The sequence below is a fragment of the Poecile atricapillus genome, chromosome 1, assembly GCF_030490865.1.
Source record: "Poecile atricapillus isolate bPoeAtr1 chromosome 1, bPoeAtr1.hap1, whole genome shotgun sequence".
NCBI classification, from domain to species: Eukaryota; Metazoa; Chordata; class Aves; order Passeriformes; family Paridae; genus Poecile; species Poecile atricapillus.
In genome coordinates this window covers 116,223,911-116,244,833 of record NC_081249.1, presented here as the reverse complement: position 1 = coordinate 116,244,833, position 20,923 = coordinate 116,223,911, and the positions used below count along the sequence as shown (strand labels likewise).

The following is a 20,923-nucleotide window of genomic DNA, read 5'->3' as shown; positions in this document are numbered from 1 at the left end:
GAGGAGAGAGAGATACCAAGTGTGGGGGTTTTTTGGTACAAAAGTGCTGCTGATCACACTGTGTGTTTCTGCTGGAATCAGCAGTTCAAGTGGCCCTTTTCTGATGCATAGGCAGGACCCTGTGTGCCATGCTCCTGCATAAATTACCATATTATTTCAGCAACTTTCTTTAGAAGTCTGCAGCCTTAGCTTGCTCCAAACTCCTTAGTTTCCCCTTGTCAATTCTTGTCCCCACAGCTGAGATCTGGGCTCCACAAAGCACAAGCCATCCTGATTTGGAGGTGTGAAATCTTTGCTTTCAGTTGATTTTAATAGTGAGCTCCTTATTCTTCTGTGGGTGGGCACAGCCCAGAACACATAAAGCAGCACAAGGAACAGTTGGGGATGAAAGCAATTTGAAACATTTGGAGAGGGTGGGACAGGATGCTGTCACTGGAGCCTGGCACAAGATGCTCCATCACCTGCAGGTTTTGTGTGGTAGGGTGGAAAGAAAGGGAGGGAAAGCTCCTCCTGTCTGAATTGAGAGAAGCTGTAAAAAACAGAAGACAAATTACTTCTCATTAAAGCCTGCATGATTTATGGCATATCATTTGCATGCCAAAACTTTCCCAAACAAAGCTAATTAGGGAGCTGAAGGAGCCTTTCCTCCAGAAACAAGGCTTTCTACTCCAACTATTAAATAGCTGCAGTCAGATTGGATAGTTTATTACTGCATTAAGAACCTCGTCTTGACACCCGTGTCCCCGTGCCATCCATAGCAGTGTCTCGTACAAAAGATCCACCGACAGTCTTGGTGTCTAACAAGCAACTTTGGGAGAAAAGCGTGGAGAATGGAGTGTTTTCCCAGCCATACACTGCTGCCTTGTCCACCACTGCCGGATGCCACCAGCCTTTTAGCACTCTGGGAATGTGCCTTTTCCAGAGGCAGGTTATTGAAAATGTATGGTACCAGTCTAACAAGCCCCAGAAATATCTGTGTAGATCAAACAGCACTTAGTCAGAAAGAAGCCACATTGTGTATTTAAGTTCATCTCCCAATTCATGGTTTCTTTGGGGCCATTCCATGGGATTCCTTTACTCAAAACACAGCACTAATCTCTCCTCATTCAGTCACTAGAAAAAGGTGTTTGACCAGGAGGAGGATAAGTTATTCAGGTTAATCCCATCATAGCTGCTGGGAGAACTAGTGGGAAGGTAGCAAGGCCACATGTCAACCAGACAGGATTTTTTATTGAATCACAAAAAACCAAAATCTTTTCAGAATGCAGGAAGTCTTAAATAGGTTGTTTTCTTTTTTAAGACTTTCCAGGTAACATCTGTCCTGTCCTGCAGAAGAAACGGGCCACGGTTTGCATTTACTCACCTATGACACCAAGGCAAGCATTGGGAGGTTTTCCAAAAACTAGCCTGCCAAGATCCTGCAGGCATATAACAACTGGCTCCTCAGGTAGAAGAGCCAAATCCCACATGGATAGAGATGACAAGAAGCTATTAAGTCCCAGAAACATAAGCAAAGGCAAAATGAAGCATACACTTGCCATATCACTGAATATGTCAAAGACCATCAGCACAGCATCTTCCTGATTTCATAAGGTATCAAGAGTAGCTCCCAGGGCAGGAAATTCTATAGAAAACATAATTCAGTTTGCCAGTGTGCTGTTGTGCTCCCAGTCCATTCATTTCTCAATCACCCGACAATTCCTCCTGATATTCTCCAGCTAGTTTTGTACTTGCCAAAGTAAGCTACTGGCTGCCTAAAACATCCACCCAAATATATCCTTACTCATCTGAAATTGCCAGGGAGGGAAACTAAAACTGCTGAGTTACTTAATCAGAACTACCCAATGCTTTAGGTCAGCCCTTCCCTGCCTTCCCAGCAGTCTCTTGGGACACACAGGTATTGGGATTTTAGGTCTCTGAAAAGTCAAAGAGCTCTCTCCTAAAATCTATGTCCAAAGCAACCCATGAGCCCTTTGCCAGACAGATCAGCCCATTATCTCCTGATGGCTCCGCCCAGGTATACAACTTGTTTAGTACTGGTGTCAGGGAGTTAACTGTAAAAATTACAAATCTGCCCCATTTTCACATATTAAATGCCAAGAACTCAGTCTCAAACCTTCTCTTCTTTTCAAACACATTTGGGGAACCTTTGGAGTGTCTTTGCAAATGGTGTTTGTCCTTCCTCTAAAGAGGCACAAATGAACTTCAGCAGTTGGTAGGTGACTGGAGGTCATCCTTTATTCTAGGAAGAGGGACTATTTTAACCCCCAGAAAATGATGTTTCAGACCTCTAGAGCACCCTTGCCTCCGCAGCCTAGAATGAGACATTTCTGTCATACACAGAAACCCGCAGTGTGTGGGGTGATGCAGAAAGGTTCAGAGAAGTACTACTTGCTCCAAACTTGTTCTTTCTGCATCCTTTTGGTTTAGAAACCAAAACTACAGGGTGTTTTTTGCTTTGTGGCTTGGAGTTTAGCACATGTGGATACAGAGAACTTAATCACATTTAGAGACGTTCTTTTTTTTTTAAAGCAGAGGGTGACTCACACACTTTCCCACTCAAATAATTTCAGCTCCAGTGCAAAACCCATTTTTGGAAGCCACATGTTTCCCTGGTTAAATATTTAGCCCATTTTGACCTCTTCATAGTAAATGAAAAGCTACTTTTTAATATCCTGAACTTCCCTGTAGCCTGAGCTGTTGCAACACATAAAAATTGATCTCACCTGACTTGAACTGAACTTGGCTATCCAGTTGACTCATCTCAGTAACCCAGGGCCGAGAAACAGACTTGGAAACAGCATTTCATCTCTCTTAATTTGGGATGGAATAGATGGAGAGCTATTTGGATGTGCTTATTTTTTCCAACACATCCTGAATGGAACATTGAGACCTTTTATTGGGCACCTGTTTGGAATTTGATGAGACTCTTCCTGCACCCTTGGAGTATGCACCTGTAAGGCAACATGGGAGAGTTACCTCGCTGCAAGTTCACATTTATTGCAGCTGACTTCCTTGCATTGACAAATCTTAATATTTAACTCTGAAATCCTGCTAAGGCGAAGTTATACCTGAGATCAGGTGCAGATTTGTATCTCTAGTCATGCAGCCAGCAGTTCTCATTTCAGATAACACCAGGGTATTGTATATTTATTGCATGTATTTTTTCTTTCAGACTGTTTGTCTTACACAGCGCTGGAAGTGTTATCCAAAAGGTGTTATGGGAAACAGAGATGCAAAATTACTGTCAGTAGCCGGGATTTTGGAAGTCCATGCCTACCTGGAGTGACAAAATACCTAAATGTCAGCTATGCATGCGGTAAGAGCAAACGCACAATCATTTTCATGCCCTCATTTCTGCTTGCAAAGACACACACATGTCCACATATGGGCACTAAGCCTTCCTAAATATCCACTTCCCTTTACCACAGGAAGTTTGTGACAGCCATACAAGAAACAACCCCCTAGGCACAGCAGCACCTAATAAATACTCTAGCATTAAGGGGTCTTTTTGCTATAAAAAATGCAACCAACAATAAAATATCAACTATATAGTTCAATATTTTTGAGAAATACTATCAAGATAAGAGTTTGTTCCACAGAGTTCACCTGCAACAGAGCTAGGAAAAATCAACACTGCCTGGCATCAGTGCATGTAAAACAGTCCAGCATAATTGAAGCACTGTGTACAAGCTCAGTCCTGAAACCTGATTCACGTGAGTACATCTACAGCTTCTCCCTCACAGAGGAGTTTCCTTTCTCATGGAAAGGGAAGTGAAGGTTTATGGAAAGTAAAAGCTTGAGGTTATAGATCCCTTGCAGGATTGAAATGTACTTCAGCTCATTCCTCAGACAAGAGGGAACAGTTTTCCATATTGCTTGCTATAGACATATAATTTCCTAAGAGGCGAGCAGAATTCCCTAAAATACTTCAAAAGGAGCAGCTCCATGGGTACATACTGCAAAGTCCTTTGGCTGCATCCCTAGTGAGTAGTGGTCAAAGGGCACAGGTTACCTGAGACATGCTTTGAAGAACAGCAGTGTAAGATTGATGGCCAGATCACCTCTACCTGAAGATCAGAGGAAAATGAGCCCTGAGAGATTTTCAGTCTCCCCAGGAACTGGTTGTCAGCTCTGAAAGGTGGTGCAATAATTCAGCTTCCTATTATTGGAGATATCTGGGAATCTGCCATTGCACCAGTACATTATATTATTGTGCAGCTGCCTTTATGAATGAGTTAATGTAATTCTCTCTAATTAGCATGAGCGTAATTACAACAAGTCGCTCAACTTTGCATGTCTGTGTACCAGAAAAGCAGAGTGAGTTTGTTGGCACTGGAGTTACACGTTCTGTTATTTAGGGATGTGGTTTTGCAAAAACACACGGGTAACAAATAGTGTTCTTTTCTGTTACTGGCACATTTGGAAGAGTTTTTCTCCTGCCAAATCTTACTGGGCTGTGCTATCTGAAGCATTAGCCAATGATTTGCAGGTCTGATTATTTTACAGCTCATCTAATGAACATGGGAAGAATTTGGCATATTCCAGAATGATATTTTACATTCATTCTCCTCACCAGAGGATGCCAGCTAATCTGATGCTTCCCAAAATAATGCAAATAGATCTCCCCCTGTAGTGACAAGAACTCAGCAGAGCACAGCACTTTCGTCCTCAGGGCTGTGCCACACTTCAAAGTATTTCTATCATGGTCAGGAATGTGAGAAAACCCCATACTCCCCACACAGTGGTCAGCAGCTGTTTAGGGGTAGTGAGTCTGGATGCATTTTTACATTTGCAGATCATTTCTGACAGTAAAAACATGACAGGAGCTGGGAGGTGCTGGTTCCTTGAAGTCTCAGTGCCCCCAGTGATCTGCTCAGCATCATCTCCTGTCTGCATGAGGTGGGACCTCCTGGCTCTTGCTGAGTCTGCACTTCAGGATCACGGAATCCTCTCTCATGGCTCCTGCAGACCCGTGGTGTATCCAGACTCCTTGGATGCCAGAGACCCTTTGTGGGCTGCCTTTGGCAGTCTGTAGGAGGCGACTGACTCCTGCTTGCCAAAGTAGTGCTGGCACAAGTTGTAATACAGATGTGATTGTCTTAATAAAAATTCCTATGCTGGTACCAGCTGTTCTGTTCAGCAGCCTGATGTAGCCTATACCAGTTAAAGTCCTTGCATCTGAAAGGCACCATATTGAAAACAAGCAATGCAAGCAGCCAGAGGCTTTCTCTCCATGCCATTTTGAATTAAACATTCCCCTACAATAAATATTTGGGGATATATAAAGGGAAATATAAAGGGGAAAAGACCAAGTGAAGCACTGGGGAGCTTCCCCTGGGAGGGGAGCAGGAGGAACATCAGCACAGGAGCACAGGTGAAGGAGTCCCAGGCCATGTGATAGGAGCTTCGGGTCCCGTATGGGCGCTGGAGATGGCGCATCCTCCCAGGACGTTGTTCATAACACAGACATGTTGTTCATAACAGCCAGGCCTGCAAATGCAGACTGCAGGCTGGAAACAATCCTGCTCTCTGTCTGTCCCACAACCAAGGAAAGTATTCTGCCACTGGAAAACAGCTACAAACTACCATAAGGTACAAGACAAAATAGAAATGAGCTTATTTACCCCTGTATCTGTTGGCCTTCCACTGCAAACAAGAGCCAAGGCTCCCAAAAGGATTCCTTTATCAGGAAAGGAAACAGCTCTGACTTTGTGCCCACACAGAAAGAAAAGTTCTGCTCAGAAAGAAGTGCTATTTTTAGTTGTTTTCCAAATGAAAACTATGCTAAGCTGCAAACCTCAGTCTCCTCTGTTCTATTTAACTCTCTCAACACTATTTCTTGGCAAATGTTTATATGGACAACAGAGGTGAGTGTCATACTTGAAATTTCTTCCTTTTTACCCCCATCAGTCTGAAAATCAATCAATGTACCTTCACATAGTATAGGAACAGGTGCTAAGATCTGGGCAGCTGAAGGGTCCATCCATCCATTACAGAATATGTGATCTTTCAATGTCTGTACAATGCACCTGCTTGTAGTTCTTTTAATTATTTGAAGAAGACTGTGAACACATACCAAGGGAATAAATTAATGAAATTAGAAAGATGCAGCTCATTTATTCCCATCCTCCCCATCTTCCTTGGCAACCATCCATCTCAGAAGCTTCGCAAATGACATCACACAAGACTTTAACACTTATCTTAGAATTACAGTGAATCATTCTCATTCAAACCCAGTATCTAGATGCAACTTAGCATCTGGCTGTATCCCAGTTTATACTGAATTTAGAGGCCAATTTTGTCTCCATCCACTGGTTGGCACACCCTTGAGGAGTTGAAAACAAGGGGCAGGTTGCCAGGCTGTATGGAGATGCACTGATGTTCCTGGAGCAGGCTGGTGCATAGACCCAGCCACAGACCCAGAGCTGCCCTGACTTTGCAAGAACCACACAATCATTAAGGCTGGAAAAGACCCCCAAAATCAGTCCAACCTTCAATACCACTGTCAGAAACCCAGTTAATAAACGCAGGGTTAGCAGTGGGATTCGTAAATAACTGGGGAGAGGGTTCTTAAAACTAACAGAACATAATTTGTCTTTTGTCTTTGCAGTTCCTAAATTTATCCTCACGGCTGTCAACCCCCTGGTCCCTGATAACAAGTCTTCCGTCAAACAGAACAATGGTATGTAGCAGCACAGACACAGGGTTTGGGATGAAGTAGTGGAAACCCTGCTGAACGAGCTGGTCTTTCTGTTGGAGAGCAGAGGACAGGCTGGGAGTGGGATGTGAGCACAGTCCTGCAGTCATAGCAACGCTGTTGGAAGAGTGACCTGCCCAGCCTGACCAGAGCCAGCATGCTGGGAAGACTAAAAGTGAAACTGTAGTTGTTTCAGAGTGAAGAATCTTTTACAAGTTATGCTAACACCAGCTCTTCTCAAAGGCCACAAAGTTAAGGACGAGGCTGATGTGTGTCCCCAGTAACAGGAGTACATGGAATGGTTGGGCTGGGAAGGCCATTGGAGAAATGCAAAGCTTCATGAAGTAAAATTATTTCAGAAACCCCAATGGGAATAGGCACAAGGGGTTTCACTTGGCAACAGACTCTTTTAAATTAATTTGCAATTTTCTACATGTTTGATATTTTCGATAATTTATTAATTATACTTTAACTTATCGAGCATTGTTTGCTCTAGTGTTCTGCAGCTCCTTCAGCATGGCATGGGCCTGCCTGTGTTTTGGGTGGACTTGTTAGCTGGAAAGTTACTGGGTGAATATTAATTTAGTAGCTTCACTGAATTTACTTTACCTCCTCGTGTCACAGGTGTCGACCTTGATCCAAGGGAATCGAGACTTCCAAAGAAAGATGGAACTATAGTTAGCTCTAACTACTTGGCTACATTTGCATACATTAAAGGTAGGAAAATGAGGCTGAGATTGTTTTGCTTGCTAGATCATGGCATTGTGGGAAAAGGGAGGATCAACTCCAATGGTTACAACTAGTAATCCCAAGTTTATGGTAATGATATTACAATATAATCACAATCTTGTGGATGGGACAATCCCAGCATAATTCATATTTAGGGAATATTCCTTGCCTTGAAGGACTCAAACACTTAGCAACTACAGCCAAGATATTTTTAAACTTTTGATGGTGACTGTTGGTTGTTCAGTAGTTTTGAAAACCTGGCCCTGACATGCGTGAGCACTGGAGACATCTGTCCTCAGGAACATTGGGTTGCATACATACACAAGGAGTATCAAGGAGTAATAAAAAAAAAGAAAAAAAGTCACCAAACCCAGTCGTCTCTGCTGCAAGACAAAGTAGGTTTTGTGAATTAGCAGCACTAAGTGCGAAGGAAGAAAAGTGCTCCCTCCTCAGCCTGGCCTGAAGATGCTGCTGAGGCCCTGCAGAGCCCAGAGTCACTCTTTGCATGCCCTGTTGGTGAGGGCAAAGCCCGTTTTGGTAGGATGGCTGGAAGGACCAAACAAGGCATGCAGAGTAGCTGGTAGCTTGTTGACAACAGCACCAAGCTGCTCATAAAGGGTTGGGGCCATGTTGTTATTTTACAGTGTTATAATCAGACTGGATTTTTGCCCAACAGTTCAGAGGCAGAGCTGGTGGGGTTGGGCTGTGAGTGTTGGGAGGTTTGGCTATGGAACAGTGTGGGAATGGCAGCTGGGGGTTTGTAAACAGCCTTGGCAGTTTGTAAAGTGATTAAGCCCTGGCTTTCTTGCCTGCAGATCACCTTGAAAGAGCCGCTCTCCTGTTTGTGTCCAGTGTTTGTGTGGGATTAATCCTCACACTGTGTGCCTTGGTGATCTGCGTATTGTGTCCTAGTGACATCCAGAAGCTGCACAGGAAGAGGGATCAGCTGGTGCCAGAGAGTGCCAGAGCCTACGAGAGCAGTGAACAGGAGGAGGAGGAGGAAGAGGAGGATTCCTCCCTTTCAAACACCCAGGATGAGACAGATGGACTTTACAGACCCTGTTACTCAGGTTATAACTCAGCAGAGGCAGCAGAACTGGCCGAAAGGATTGAGCGCAGGGAACAGATCATACAGGAAATTTGGATGAGCAGTGGTTTGGATATGACACCCCCTAGAAATATGAATACATTTTATATTAATGAACAATAAATGGCTTATTTTGGATGACACTCTATCCCTTTTTTTTGAAAAAAAAAAATGTACCTTCTGTGAAGGAACATTTGTATCAGTGAATATAATTATTTGTAAAATAAAAAGAAATATATGCAATAAAAAAGGGTTTCATATCTTTGACTGTCTATAAACCCTTCTGTGAAAAACACTACAGTTTTAACTCATGGTACAGATTACTTTTCACTGTAATTTGGGATCAACTGCCAAATGCACGTTTAGGAATATTAAAAAAGGTGAAAAATATTTAAGCAGATGTATTCAACCATCAGAACAGACTGATGTGCACCTGTGTTGGCAAATGTGTGAAGGACAAGCTCCAAAATGGCTGCTTCTTTCATAAAAGACTCTTGACGTTGCCACACGCTAAGAATACTTTACTTAAGGGAAAAACTGGTTAATTTTTCTGATCCTAAAGCAGGGTTAGAGCCAGTACCTGAATGCAGGTCATATTCTCAGGATTTTTTATCAGTTCACAATCTTCACTCAAAAGTTGTTAAGCTAGTCAGATTTGGTTTCAGTTGGAGAGAAAATTAAACCAGTAGTGTATCTAAGCTGAAACCACAACAGCCTTCCTGTCTTAAAAATGTCTCCAATATTTTAGCTGCAGCCCATAGGGAATTTACTGAACAAAAGGAGGAAAACTGTCACTTCCTATTGGTAATACTTCATGGGCTCATTGTGCTTCCCCACTCAGATGCTGTGTGTCCAGGTAGAGCATAGTATGAAACACTTGGAAAGAAAACAGTGACATGACTTGTCATTTCCTACTGATACAAAGTCAAATTAAGCCTGGAAAAACTTTAAAGGGAGGAAGGGAACTTGCTCAGATGACTAAGGCACAATCCTCTGCTCAACTGGAAAAATCTCACCAGCAATTAGCATCCTATCAGCGGAAGGAAGAGAGGCTAAGGAGATGGATGGAGGGTTGAGGTCACCCAGAGCACTGGGAAATTGCAGGAGAGGCTGGGCACAGGCCAGGAGCCTGGCTGCAATCCTGCTGGGCCACTGCTCTCCCCTTTCCAGTAGGAAGTCATCATAGCCTGTGCTATGTGCAATGTTGATTAAAAGGTTTCGGTCTGGAGGAGCCCATGCCTTGGTCCTGAGATTGGAAGAAGGCAAGTTTGCCTTTGGGGAGGGCTCTGGGCCAGAGCTGGCTCCTTCCTCCTGACTCATGGGGCAGGTGCCACCCATTTCCCAGTCAGACAGAAAGGGACTGATCTACGTCCCAACAATTCCTCCTGCTGACAGACCCTACTAGTGAAACAAATCTGACCCTCTTCCTTTTACTGGAGCGGGCTGGGCCCTGGCCTGCAGGGCTGAGGGCAGGGGCTCCAAGGGCCCCTGCTCTCATGGGCTCCCCAAAACTCTCGAGTCCTGGTGAAACTCCCTTCTGTTGAGCCTGGGGCCCACAGGCCAGCTGATCTCCAGCTGATCTTTTCTAGTAGTTATCTGTCTGGCAGTTAATGTTTATAGTCACTAAAATTTGTGCATTTTCTTCCCTCATTTTTTATTGGGAAGCCTCAGCGGAGTTTTAGCCCATAAGCTGACATCCTAACAAAAGCTGGGAATTATCTTTCCTTCAGACTCCACTTTGCTCGAGATTAGGTAAAGTCAGCGTGCCCTAGGGGTGGCCCCCTGGAGAAGACAGAAGACCTCGACCAGCCAAAGATGGGACTCCACAAACTTTCCAGGCAACCTGTGCCAGTGCTTGGCCATTCCCACAGTGACAAAGTGTTCCCTGATGTTCAGAGGGATCCTCTTGTGTGTCACTTTGTACCCACTGCCTTTGGTCCTGACACTGGGCACCCAGGTCCTTTCCCCAGTTAGTTCACTTCATCCACACATCTGTCCATCTGATACCCCTCGCGGGGATTCCCAGCTGAAATCAGGGTCTTCACTCCTGGTGGCAAAACAACTGCAGTGGCAGAAGATCAGCAGAAAGCAGTTTGCAGCTTAAGAAGTAAGTCCCTTCCTTAGGGCAAAACGCTTCACTTTTCCCAACTCCCAGTCCTCTTCTTGCTTTTACAGCCTTGGAGGAAAAAGACCTTCTGTATTGAAATAGTGATTTAACTGATGACTTGATCCCCTCCTGATTTTCCTCCCTGCCTGGCACCACACACTGGTGGGCAGATAGTAAAAAATTCCTGCAGGTGCCAGAGAAGAAGCTGGTTCCCAGGATGGAGCATTGCACAGCCACTGGGAATGTGCTTGGAGGGAAAAAAAAAAAAAAAGAAAACGTGCAGTGCTTAATGATGCATGCCTGTTTAAATGGATCCTCAAACATAGTGGCAAACCCTGTCCAAACCCCAGCACCAGAAGAAACTCAGCAGGGCAGGGGAAGCAGCATTTTCTCCAGGCTGGGAGGTCAGGCTTCACTCAGCATCTGTTCCTTTGAACTATTTATAGTCTGAATTTGGGTTGCTATTTTATTCTTTTTGCATAAACTTTCCAAGTCTACCTGGGGAAAGCTGTCACTTAGTGGTTCACCTCACTTCCAAATGTTCACTGTTCACAGCAGAATGAAGACAAATATGGAAAAACCTGATAAACAGACATTGAATTATTTGGATCTTTCTGAAACAACACCCAAAGTATCCAGAAGACAAAACAGAAAATTAATGAGGTATGCACTTATCTGTCCCAAGCCCTGAAAAAACCAGCAGCTGAAGTGCCATAGCTGGAATCTCTCCAGGCTGAAGATGGAGGTATCCACAGGGAGGGCGCCATGAGGCAGCAGCAGCAATGCTATGGGAAGGACACTCAGGGCTGGCTGTGGGATGGAGTTTCAGCAGTCAAACCCTTGCAATTTCCCAGAAGAGCAGCCTAAGGAGAAAATACTGCAAAGGAGAGCTTGCAAATTGTTTGGACTATTTGGTTCATGCCCCACACACAGCTGTGGGCAGGACAAACTGGAAATTTGCTGGAAATTATATGACCCAGCATCAACATCTGAACTTGCTGGAAGGCAACATGTAGCGCTGGTGTGGCTATTTGAACTCCCCACTCCTCCCTTGAAGTTAGCCTCAAGTTTGTCACCAGGAACACTGGGTGAGGTTGTAAGAAGCAAGAAATAAATCGTTCCAAATCCTAGGTGAGGCAGAGAATGGAGCAAAATGTGGGAAAGCAAAGCCATGAAGAGGAGAAAAGGAATGAAATCAGGTGTGGAAACCATTTTCATTCATCACGATGGTGATGGCCACAAACCAAACATTTTAGTAATGTTCTGCTGTGTGTCTCCTTTGAGAGAGAATGGATTTTCTCCTTGGAAGGGCATGGCTCCTCTCAAATTTCCAGAAATAAGTGGTTTAAAAGAAAGGCAAAATGCTTTTGCAAAGTTGAAAAGTGTGGTGTTTCTATCTCATTATCTCCTTGGATAGCTAAATACCCATAGGCTTTCCTGGGTTCCGGTACTCTTTAATAATTTTCCAGTGAGTTCATTCAATTTCAGCCACAATGAATCAATCCAGCAGATCCACACTGTTGTGAGAACTCTGAAAACGGTCAATGCTATGTAAAGTCTGCTCAACTAAAGACAAAACCAGCACCAATTACAGGAGAGAACAGCAGTCAAATGAGTGCAGAAACTGTGTTAAATATTTCCTATGCCTGCTTTTCTCTTGCTTTCAGAGAGGAAATAAGAATATTATAAGCTCCAGGACACTGATTTTCCTCTTAGGAAGTGGTAGAACAAAGTGTTTTGTTAAAAAACATTTTTTTGCCATGTGAAATAATTCCAAATAAATTTTAAATGAAAATGATTTGAAATTTTTCAACTCAGAAATGCTGGTTTTCCTTTTTGTAAAAAGTCATGCTACTGTAAAGTTGAAATCCAAGAAAAACTACCAGACCCCAAAATTCCCTAACAGTAAAAAAATCAGTGATTGACGTAAAACCACCATGAATAGTTCAGAGTGGCATTAATAATAACAACCTTTTCTGCATCCAATCTTCAAGCTGTGAGTTCACCAAACACTTGACTTTTAACTTGATTGGTGTTTCTTCAACCATACTAATGCAGAAAATCATGATGATTTCTTTACTTCCATCTTAAGAGATCTATTGCTATTAAACTTGGGTTTATCCAATCTACCTGCAAATGATGCTTATTTTTGTATACAAATTACTGTCAACTTCTACATACCAGCAAGATAAACTAAACCCAAAGAATGAAAATGATGCATTCCACAGGGATATAACTAGTGTCTATATAAAAACACTTCCTTTAAACAAATATTAAGAGGTTAACTCATTTTCAAATGACAGTTTGGAAATAGCTATGTTGAAATGTGAACAACCACATAAAAACATCCTAATTCTCCCTGGATAAGTTAAATAAATTATCTTCTCCAGAGCACACCATCTAATAGTAATGTAAGAATGAGAAAAGAGTATAAAGAGCACTCTGAACAACACCAAACATTCCTGTACATATTTACTAGATCTCTTATCTATGAAACAGATTGACATTTCCATATCCAAGTTACAAGTTTCTAATAAAATACAAAACATCAAGAGAATTTGTTCATTTCTTTGCAGAGAAAAGTGCTGTTGCAGTCACAGAGAAATATGAACATTTATTGAACACCTAAGGCCCCAGAAGTGACAATTTCAGCTGCTGTCAGAAGAATCTACCACACACAATACAACTCCTTGCTGCAAACAAGAGCATCAACCGAGCAGCTTAAGAAGGGGTTTGCAGAGCTTCATTTTGGACCCCATTTGATGTCTTTTACACCGTGAAATTGCCTTTTCAGAGCATGGTTGTCTGCCCACTCAGCATTTAGAAACGAGTCGTCGTCCTCCTCCTCCTCCAGTTTCTGCGGCAGAGAGAGGAGGGAGGCAGTGAGGGATGCAGCCTGAGCTCTGTCAGAGCAGCCCAGCTCTCGGGCACCAAAGGAACACTTACCTTCAGCTCCTCCTGCTTCCTGAAGTAGTACAGCATCATCTCTTTTTGCTCTTCATGACTGATCACAGGCTCCCGCCCCGGAGCTCCTTGTCCTTTCTAGAAGGGAAATTGTAAATGTTGCTGATGGCCTTTGTGATACAAAGGAGAAGCTGCTATACAAAGACAACAAAAACCTTTCTTCAGACAACTGGATTGCTCAAATTTAACGTGGTTCCTCTGGACAGGAAAATAAATGCGGAGAAACTGTGGCTGCATTCCCAGAATGGTTTGGGTTGGAAGGGACCTTGAAGATCATTTAATTCCACCCCCACTGCCATGGGCAGGGACACCTTCCACTAAACCAGGTTGTTCCAAGCCCTGTCCAGCCTGGCCTTGAACACTTCCAGGCATAAGGCAGCCACAGCTTCTCTGGGCAACCTGTGCCAGGGCCTGACCACCCTCACAGGGAAGTGAGGGTTATCTTTTCAAGTGAGGTTTATTTTTTCATCTCTGTATCTGAATCATGCTGTCAATTTTGTGGACATCAATGGAAGATGCAAAAAAGGATTGAGTCTATTTTTCTTAAATTTCCACTCTAAAAGGCATAATAAATCTGTTTTAAGGTCACTCTTGGTATCTTAGGATGGGCCCACATCTTTAGCTCCCCTACTAATACAGGCACAGGACGGCATAGGATTCAGTAATGCAGGGAAGTAAGGGAGTTACAAACCACTACAAAGAGAAGGAAATTTCTTATCCAGGCAACTGTGCTCCTGGAAGAAACAATGGACACAGCAGAAAACACCTGCTGTCAGCAACTGCAAACACAGCATCTTGCATGGAGATGGTGGATGCTCTCGAGAACAAACAGGGTCTGAGGCTGTTTAGGCAGAGAGGAAACCCTGTACTGCTCTTGCTCTTTGAGCAAGTCCATCAACTAATTGAAGAGACAACACTCCTGGGAACCTACACTTCAGTGGCCACTGAGATGCCATGCCATTTCCCAGTGACCCTGGAGAGGAAAGAAAAGGCAAATCTGGTCTTCTAAGTGATGAACACATAAATCACCTGACTTACCTCTCAGGGATGCACTGCAGAACCCACTGCAGATGCAAAGACTTGCCATAAGAGTTTTCAGTTTGTATCTCATCTATTCTTTAAATACCTCCTTGTTGTGCTTCACAAAGATACTATGGAGCAAGAAATAGCAACTACAGTACATAACTGACAGGCTAAGGAACTACTAAAGAAAAAACCTCAGAGTACAATCCATTCAAACCTTAAAACAGATGTACAGTTTTAAGATGCTCAAGCTGGAACTAATCTAATCCATTTTATACTCCTATGGATAGTTTTCTTCCACAGAGAACAGACAACCAAGGGTCAGGAACTTGTAGAGCCATCTCCCAGCAATACTCACTTTCTGGATCTTGACAATGATGGTTGTTTTCTCATTTTTGCCTACATAGTCAGATAGCAACTTTGTTTCTTCCAACTGCTTTCCTGCCCACCATAACTGTGCTTCCGATTCTTTTATAACTTCAGTTCCAGCCTGTGACAAAATAAACAAGGTGAAGAGTCGGGGGGTGTTGTTTCTTGCTTTTTTTTTTTTTCAAAACCAGATTTTTTTTCTGAGGAAAAAAAAATATCTTTCTGGAATTCCCAACATGAAGTGTAATTTTCCATTCTACTTCTACATCCTTCTCCTCATACTCATCTATGTTTTTTTTATTTATATTCCATTCAATCTTGATCTGATATAAACACTTTGGGCAACAAATTCTCCACACTGGAGGTAAAAACAACCTTCGTAACAATAACAAAATAATAAGATTAAGTAAATAAATATTTCATTATTTAATAATAATTGAATTATTCAATAATAAATAAACAAAACAATAAGATGAAGAACAGCATAGCCCACGTTTAACCCAGGACTACATATAGTGGGAATACATTACTGCATACATGAGTTCCTGACAAGTCTTCTTTATCTTCGAACTCCATCCTAATTGGATCATGTGGAGGCAATCCCATTGGATACACAATCATCACAGCCCCTCGGAGCTGCTCCAATGCGTCTTTCACCATCTCCATGTTAACACACACATTGGCCTGAACTTGTTTCTGAAACACAGACAGGGATCATTGGCAATACAAGCAAACGTGCAGAAAGACTTTGCTTTGTGGCCAGTTCAAAGGTTAAGTGATGGGAGATCTGAAGAGCTAACAGGCTGCACAAAGGTATTAGGAGTGCAAATTTCCTCAATGGAATACTGACTTAGGAGTACATCTCTCACTTTTGGCCCCTCTGTTTAGCCTGCTTACATGGGGTGGGAGAGGAAACAAACAAGGGAGATCACTAAACTGTGCAGAACACAACTGCCTGTGGAACACAAGACTCAAACCAGAACACATATGACCACAGATGCCAGACAGGGACACTTTGGCTCCAATCACTTGTGATTCATGAACATGATTCAAGCCAGCAAAATTCAAGCAAGGGATGGGGAGGAGACTTAAAACTCAAGACAAAAATAGAGCACATGCGAGCAGAAGTGTAAAGCTTGTCAAACTGCACAGCTCATGAAGAGATCTGTAAGACCAAGTACTTGAGATCATTGCAAACGCTATGGCAAGGATAAAAGATGAACATGACACATCTGGAAGATAAGAAATAAAGGTCTTCCCTACAGATTTAACAGTTTCTTAAGGACTAAGGTAAGGGAATGTTGCCTCCTTGTGGATGTTCTTGATCTGGTTAACATGCCAGTACAACCTCAAATACACATTTCTCCTTTTTTTTCATTATAAAGTGGTGAACCTAACAAACCACTTCCCAAACTATCCTTAACTCCATTCATAAATGTTACTAAATTTGTGTTTCAAAGTCATACAAAAGCTGAAACACAACACAGAGCACCTACAGATTTGGCAATGTGAATTTGAATGCCTGAGAGCACCGTCCCATCAGGGCAAACCTTGTGCTTGTTTTTGAAAACACATACTCAGCAGGACTGAGCATGACTCCAAGTGCTTGTCAAACCAAGGCCCAACCCCTGCCCCATTCCTGGCAGTGTTCAAGGCCAGGCTGGATTGAGCTCTGAGCAACCTGGTCTAGTGGAATGTATCCCTGCCCATGGCAGTGGGGTGGGACTGGATGAGCTTTCAGGTTCCTTCCAAACCAAACCATCTGTGATTCTGTGATAATCTAAGAGATTAGAACATATTTTTCAATTAATTACACATAAAAGTCAAAAGACTTCATTAACTCCAAAAATGGCACAGAATGTGGTTAATTTTTCACCAGAAAGCACGACAAGCATTCACACAAAGAACACATCAATAGCAAACTTCAAGGATAAAACTGAATGTGATTTAATCGTTCCACATGGGCTTGGCTGTCAGCATTCCCTTGCAGTTTAGTATCTGATTCCTTAACCTGTTGAACCACTTGCCAAAACCTTAAAGAAAATCATTAACCAAAATGTCAGGTTTTATGAGGCTATTCACTTCACTTCATGGCATTTCTCAACAACTGTGAGCCCTTGCACTGAAAAAGGCCTGATTTTTTCAGATGCCAAACTCCACAGCACTTACTAGGAAAGCCCCACAGACCACTTGAGGAAACTCACCTTTGAGATTAATGCCTTGGCTTCTTCTATTGTCTTCTTTATAACTTGCTGCATTTTTTCATTTGGAGCTATAAGTAAGAGACATATTTCATAGCCTACGCTTACTGTAAAGAAACCAAGCACACATCCTGTCCAGATTGCACTGTGAGCAAATGAAACAGTATTAAATCATACAGCAGCAGAAATACCACTAAGCTGCAGCCAATTTACCAATTAGATCACTCATTCCTATATTTCTTACTTACTTAAGAAACAAGCAGTATTTTTCACAGGGAAAACAAACTTACTTTTCCCAAAGACAGGTGACTGGTATTTGCCCCATCCTGGGAAGTGTTTCAGGCCATATTGGATGGGGCTTGGAGCAATGTGGTCTAGGGGAAGATGTCCTTGCCCATGGCAGGGGAGTGGAAGTGGATGAGCTTAAACATCCTTTCCAACCCAAACTATTCTGTGATTCCATGATCTGGAACTTCATTTGAGACAAAGGTCCTCAGTAGAAAGCAACAATCATAATCCCATACCCTCCACAACAAACCAAGTAAAGGTCCTTCCCTGCTGGTCTGTACTGGCAGACATGTTTTAACTGCGCATAACAGTTTGCAGTTTTCTGACTTTTCTAATTAAAATCTCAGTCTAACAGTGAAGACAGTTTTGCAAACATGGTGTACATTTCATATCACTTATCTATTTCAATTGCTATAAAAAGCCTGTCCTCAAAAACAAAAATCTAGCTAAAGCATACTCATTTCCATCTTATATCCCACGTGAGTGCATCATTTGATGACATTTGGTTCGGCACTGTTCAATATTCCAACTTTGCCAATATCACAAGGCTGTCCTCCACTTACAAACACATGTTCAGTGAATCTGAGTCCTAGTCAGTGAGAAAAAAGGAGAAATATTAGAAAAAAAAAATCTGTTGATGTATCTTGGAGTCCCTGGGAAAAAACAGTTCTCCAGGGTACATTTACCTATGGGGAGAGTAAACTAAACTGGAACAGTCAAACTTGCTCTTGGTGACTGTTCATGTGCTGAAGAGAGATATTGCTCTTCAGGCTTGTTAATCAGCATTATCCCAGATTCCAACCCAAGACAGAATTCCTGTGTGTGGAACTTACAGTTTGGCTATCCCATTCCAGGTTTAGAGATTTGTTGTTCCCTGCTATATTATGGTTTGTCTGTGTCTGAAGGGAAGGAAACAAGAATTGACATTTGACTTACCAAATCCATTTCTTCGCCCCATTTCATCCTTTCTGAAGACACTTCCACCACTTGGGACACACTTCTCTGCCCACTCATCCTTCAACTTCAGCTCTTTGATCTGCTCCTCCGTCAGTCCTTGCATATTGTAAGGTAAGGAAATACCATGCTCTGCCAGCTCCTCCATCTCTTTAGAGTGTTTAGAGAACAAGATTAAAAGTCTCTGTTAATATAGTCCATTTACAAAAGCCTTTCATATTATGTACATGCACATAAACCTTGCCCCTAGCTTTTAGTTTTTAAACAGGTAAATATAGAGAATAAATAATAAGGGATATAAACATACATATATAGATAGGGTTGGTGTAATTATGTTAAAATTTATACACTTTACATAGCAGTAAAACAAAATAACAAATGACACCCACAGGGATGCAAACCCTCATGGTACGTAGTGGCCATAAACCTTTTATTTTGGTATTTCCCTGATCAGATTTTTCAAACTTCAGAGCAGTGTCAGGATGGCCTCAGACACCCCACAAATATTGTGGCTATTACACAGCAGGTGTGAGTGGGCTGCACACCCAGGTCAGGTTCACCTGACAGGAATCTCTGCTCTGCCAGCCCCATAGTGGGATGACAAATGTCTTTTAAAGCTGCCCCAGAAGTGAACTCAGCACTAATTCAGACACGTCGTTAACTCCATTGCATGGCAGGGGATGCTGGTGGTAGCCAGTATCACCTCACACACAGGTTGGGTGGGGCACTGCTGTCACGAAGGAGCACTTCACAATGCCCTGAAGGACAACTTTGGACAAGGGCCTAGAATAACAGGACAAGGGAAAATATCTTCAAACTGCCAGAGGGCAGGGTTAGATGGGATCCTGAGGAAAAATGCTTCCCTGTGAAGGTGGTGAGGCCCTGGCACAAGGCGCCAGAGAAGCCATGGCTGCTCCTGGATCCCTGGAAGTGTCTAAGGGCAGGTTGGACGGGGCTTGGAGCAACCTGGGATACTGGAAGGCGGCCCTGCCCACGGCAGGGGGTGGGACTGCGGGAGCTTTAAGGTCCCTCCCAAACCAAACCATTCCCCGAGTTCCTGACTTAAGCAGCCACTACGTGCATTAGCTGCAGGCGGACGCAACGGGAGAGTTTTCAGCGGGGTGCAGTGTCCTCACTAAAACACCAAAGCCGGGAATTCACACGCGGTTGCGCTGTGCGGTCACAGCTCCGTTAAGACCGGAGGCGGCGCTTTCCCGCTGCCCGGGCGGTTCCTGGGGGCCGTTCCCGCCCCCCGCGGCCCCAAGCGGTACCTGAGCACAGGCGCTGCACCTTCAGCCGCCCGTTGTGGATGCGGGCGGCCAGCAGCGCCAGCTCGGCCAGGCGGGCGCTGCCCGGCGCCTCCAGCAGGAACTGGCTCTCGCCGCCGCGCTTGACGTGCAGCCGTACCATGGCCGAGCCCCGGCGGCCCCTCAGCAACGGAGCCGAGTCCCTGGATACCCGCGGCAGGGAAGGAGCGCGGGGACCGCCCGCGGCCGGAGCCTCGGGAGGCCCTGAGAGCGGGGGAGGGCCGCTGCCGCCTCCGCCGGTAGCACCAGGATCCTTCGGGATCCGCCGGGACGCTCCAGAGCCGCCGCCGCCGCGGCGCCTCCGCCGGTCCCGCCGCCGCTCCCACTTCCGGCCACTCCGTGAGGTGACAGGAGCCGCTTAAAGGGCCCGCGCGCCCCGCCCGCCGTTGGAAACGACAGACCGTCTTCCTAATTGCAGTTAAAGAGTTTAATTACTTTTGAATTAATTGTTTTAATTAACCATCACCTATCTGTATATAAATTATAAATAGTGGACTATTCCAAAATCATTCTCATTCAGTATTTAGCAAAGTTGTTGTAAGTTACTTTTTTGGGGACAGCTTGGGAAAAGCCCTGAAACATTCAGTTTTGATAAACTAACTCGGATATGTCCAATGAACAAAGCCCGGGAGAGAAAGAGGGATTGGTGAGGCTGGACATCTAGAATGCAGAATTTATGGATTAAAAGGACACTCTGCAAAAACTACCAGATAAAAACTCAGTATATGCACTGGAAATTCCCTAATAAATGGAAAGATATAAAAAGATGTAGAAGTATGGACTAATTAGCGTAAGAAGTAAGAAATCAATAACCAGTAAATGACAGAATACTAATTAATGAAAGATAATGATGTAATTTAGAACCAATGAACGTTAATGCCTTTGCTTACTAAAACGTATACATAAGTGAAAAAGTTCAGTATCAGTGTCTGTGTGGAGGCTGGAATTTTGTCAGCCACACTGCTCCTGGCGAAGAATGAAGTATTGCCTGACTTGTTGACACTAAAAAGACAGCTGTAGAGGGTTTTACTTATCCTGACAATTTAGTAGGATTTGGTAACACAGGGGCAACAGAGAGAGAATGACCACCGAGACCAGAAGGGTGGGAATATTTCATGCATACTTGGGTATTCCAGGTGAGCGGGAACACCGGGACAGGGAACACCGAGAGTCCAGGGACACATGGGGAGTGGG

At 43.6% G+C, this 20,923-nt stretch overlaps 2 protein-coding genes across 9 annotated transcripts in view; one reads left to right on the top strand and one right to left on the bottom strand.

The window, feature by feature from the left end:
• The window catches only part of EVA1C (eva-1 homolog C), a 41,628-nt gene extending 32,870 nt beyond the window's left edge, over positions 1-8,758 (top strand). For 6 of the 7 annotated variants that reach the window (XM_058825981.1, XM_058825972.1, XM_058826008.1 and 3 more), the window contains 4 exons: positions 3,176-3,319; positions 6,614-6,685; positions 7,325-7,417; positions 8,245-8,752. In XM_058825981.1, coding sequence (XP_058681964.1) covers positions 3,176-3,319; positions 6,614-6,685; positions 7,325-7,417; positions 8,245-8,639 — 704 coding nt within the window. In that variant the 3' untranslated portion in view covers positions 8,640-8,752. Of the gene's footprint in view, positions 1-3,175; positions 3,320-6,613; positions 6,686-7,324; positions 7,418-8,244 lie in introns of all 7 variants that reach the window. The other variant, XM_058825955.1, reaches the window with a different exon arrangement.
• Positions 8,759-13,078: 4,320 nt separating this feature from the next.
• Positions 13,079-20,739, bottom strand: CFAP298 (cilia and flagella associated protein 298). Of its 2 annotated transcripts, none has more exons than XM_058826050.1 (7): positions 19,694-20,739; positions 18,405-18,572; positions 17,184-17,287; positions 15,517-15,675; positions 14,969-15,100; positions 13,570-13,665; positions 13,079-13,480 (listed from the first exon to the last, which is right to left on the bottom strand). In XM_058826050.1, exons 1-7 carry the CDS (start codon positions 19,830-19,832, stop codon positions 13,367-13,369), a joined length of 912 nt encoding a protein of 303 aa, XP_058682033.1. In that variant the 5' UTR covers positions 19,833-20,739; the 3' UTR covers positions 13,079-13,366. The 2 variants fall into 2 exon arrangements, with proteins under 2 accessions (XP_058682033.1, XP_058682115.1); XM_058826132.1 differs by having other exon boundaries at positions 17,184-17,251; positions 19,694-20,736.
• Between the last annotated feature and the right edge of the window lie 184 nt (positions 20,740-20,923).

Excerpts from the sequence above, each read along its gene's own strand:
- CFAP298 (XM_058826050.1), bottom strand. The coding sequence starts at position 19,832 with ATGGTACGGCTGCACGTCAAGCGCGGCGGCGAGAGCCAGTTCCTGCTG. Across the intron at positions 18,573-19,693 it reads GGTGCAGCGCCTGTGCTCAG|AGATGGAGGAGCTGGCAGAG; the intron begins GTACCGCTTGGG and ends AACACTCTAAAG. Across the intron at positions 13,666-14,968 it reads TCATTGTCAAGATCCAGAAA|AAAGGACAAGGAGCTCCGGG; the intron begins GTGAGTATTGCT and ends TTTCCCTTCTAG.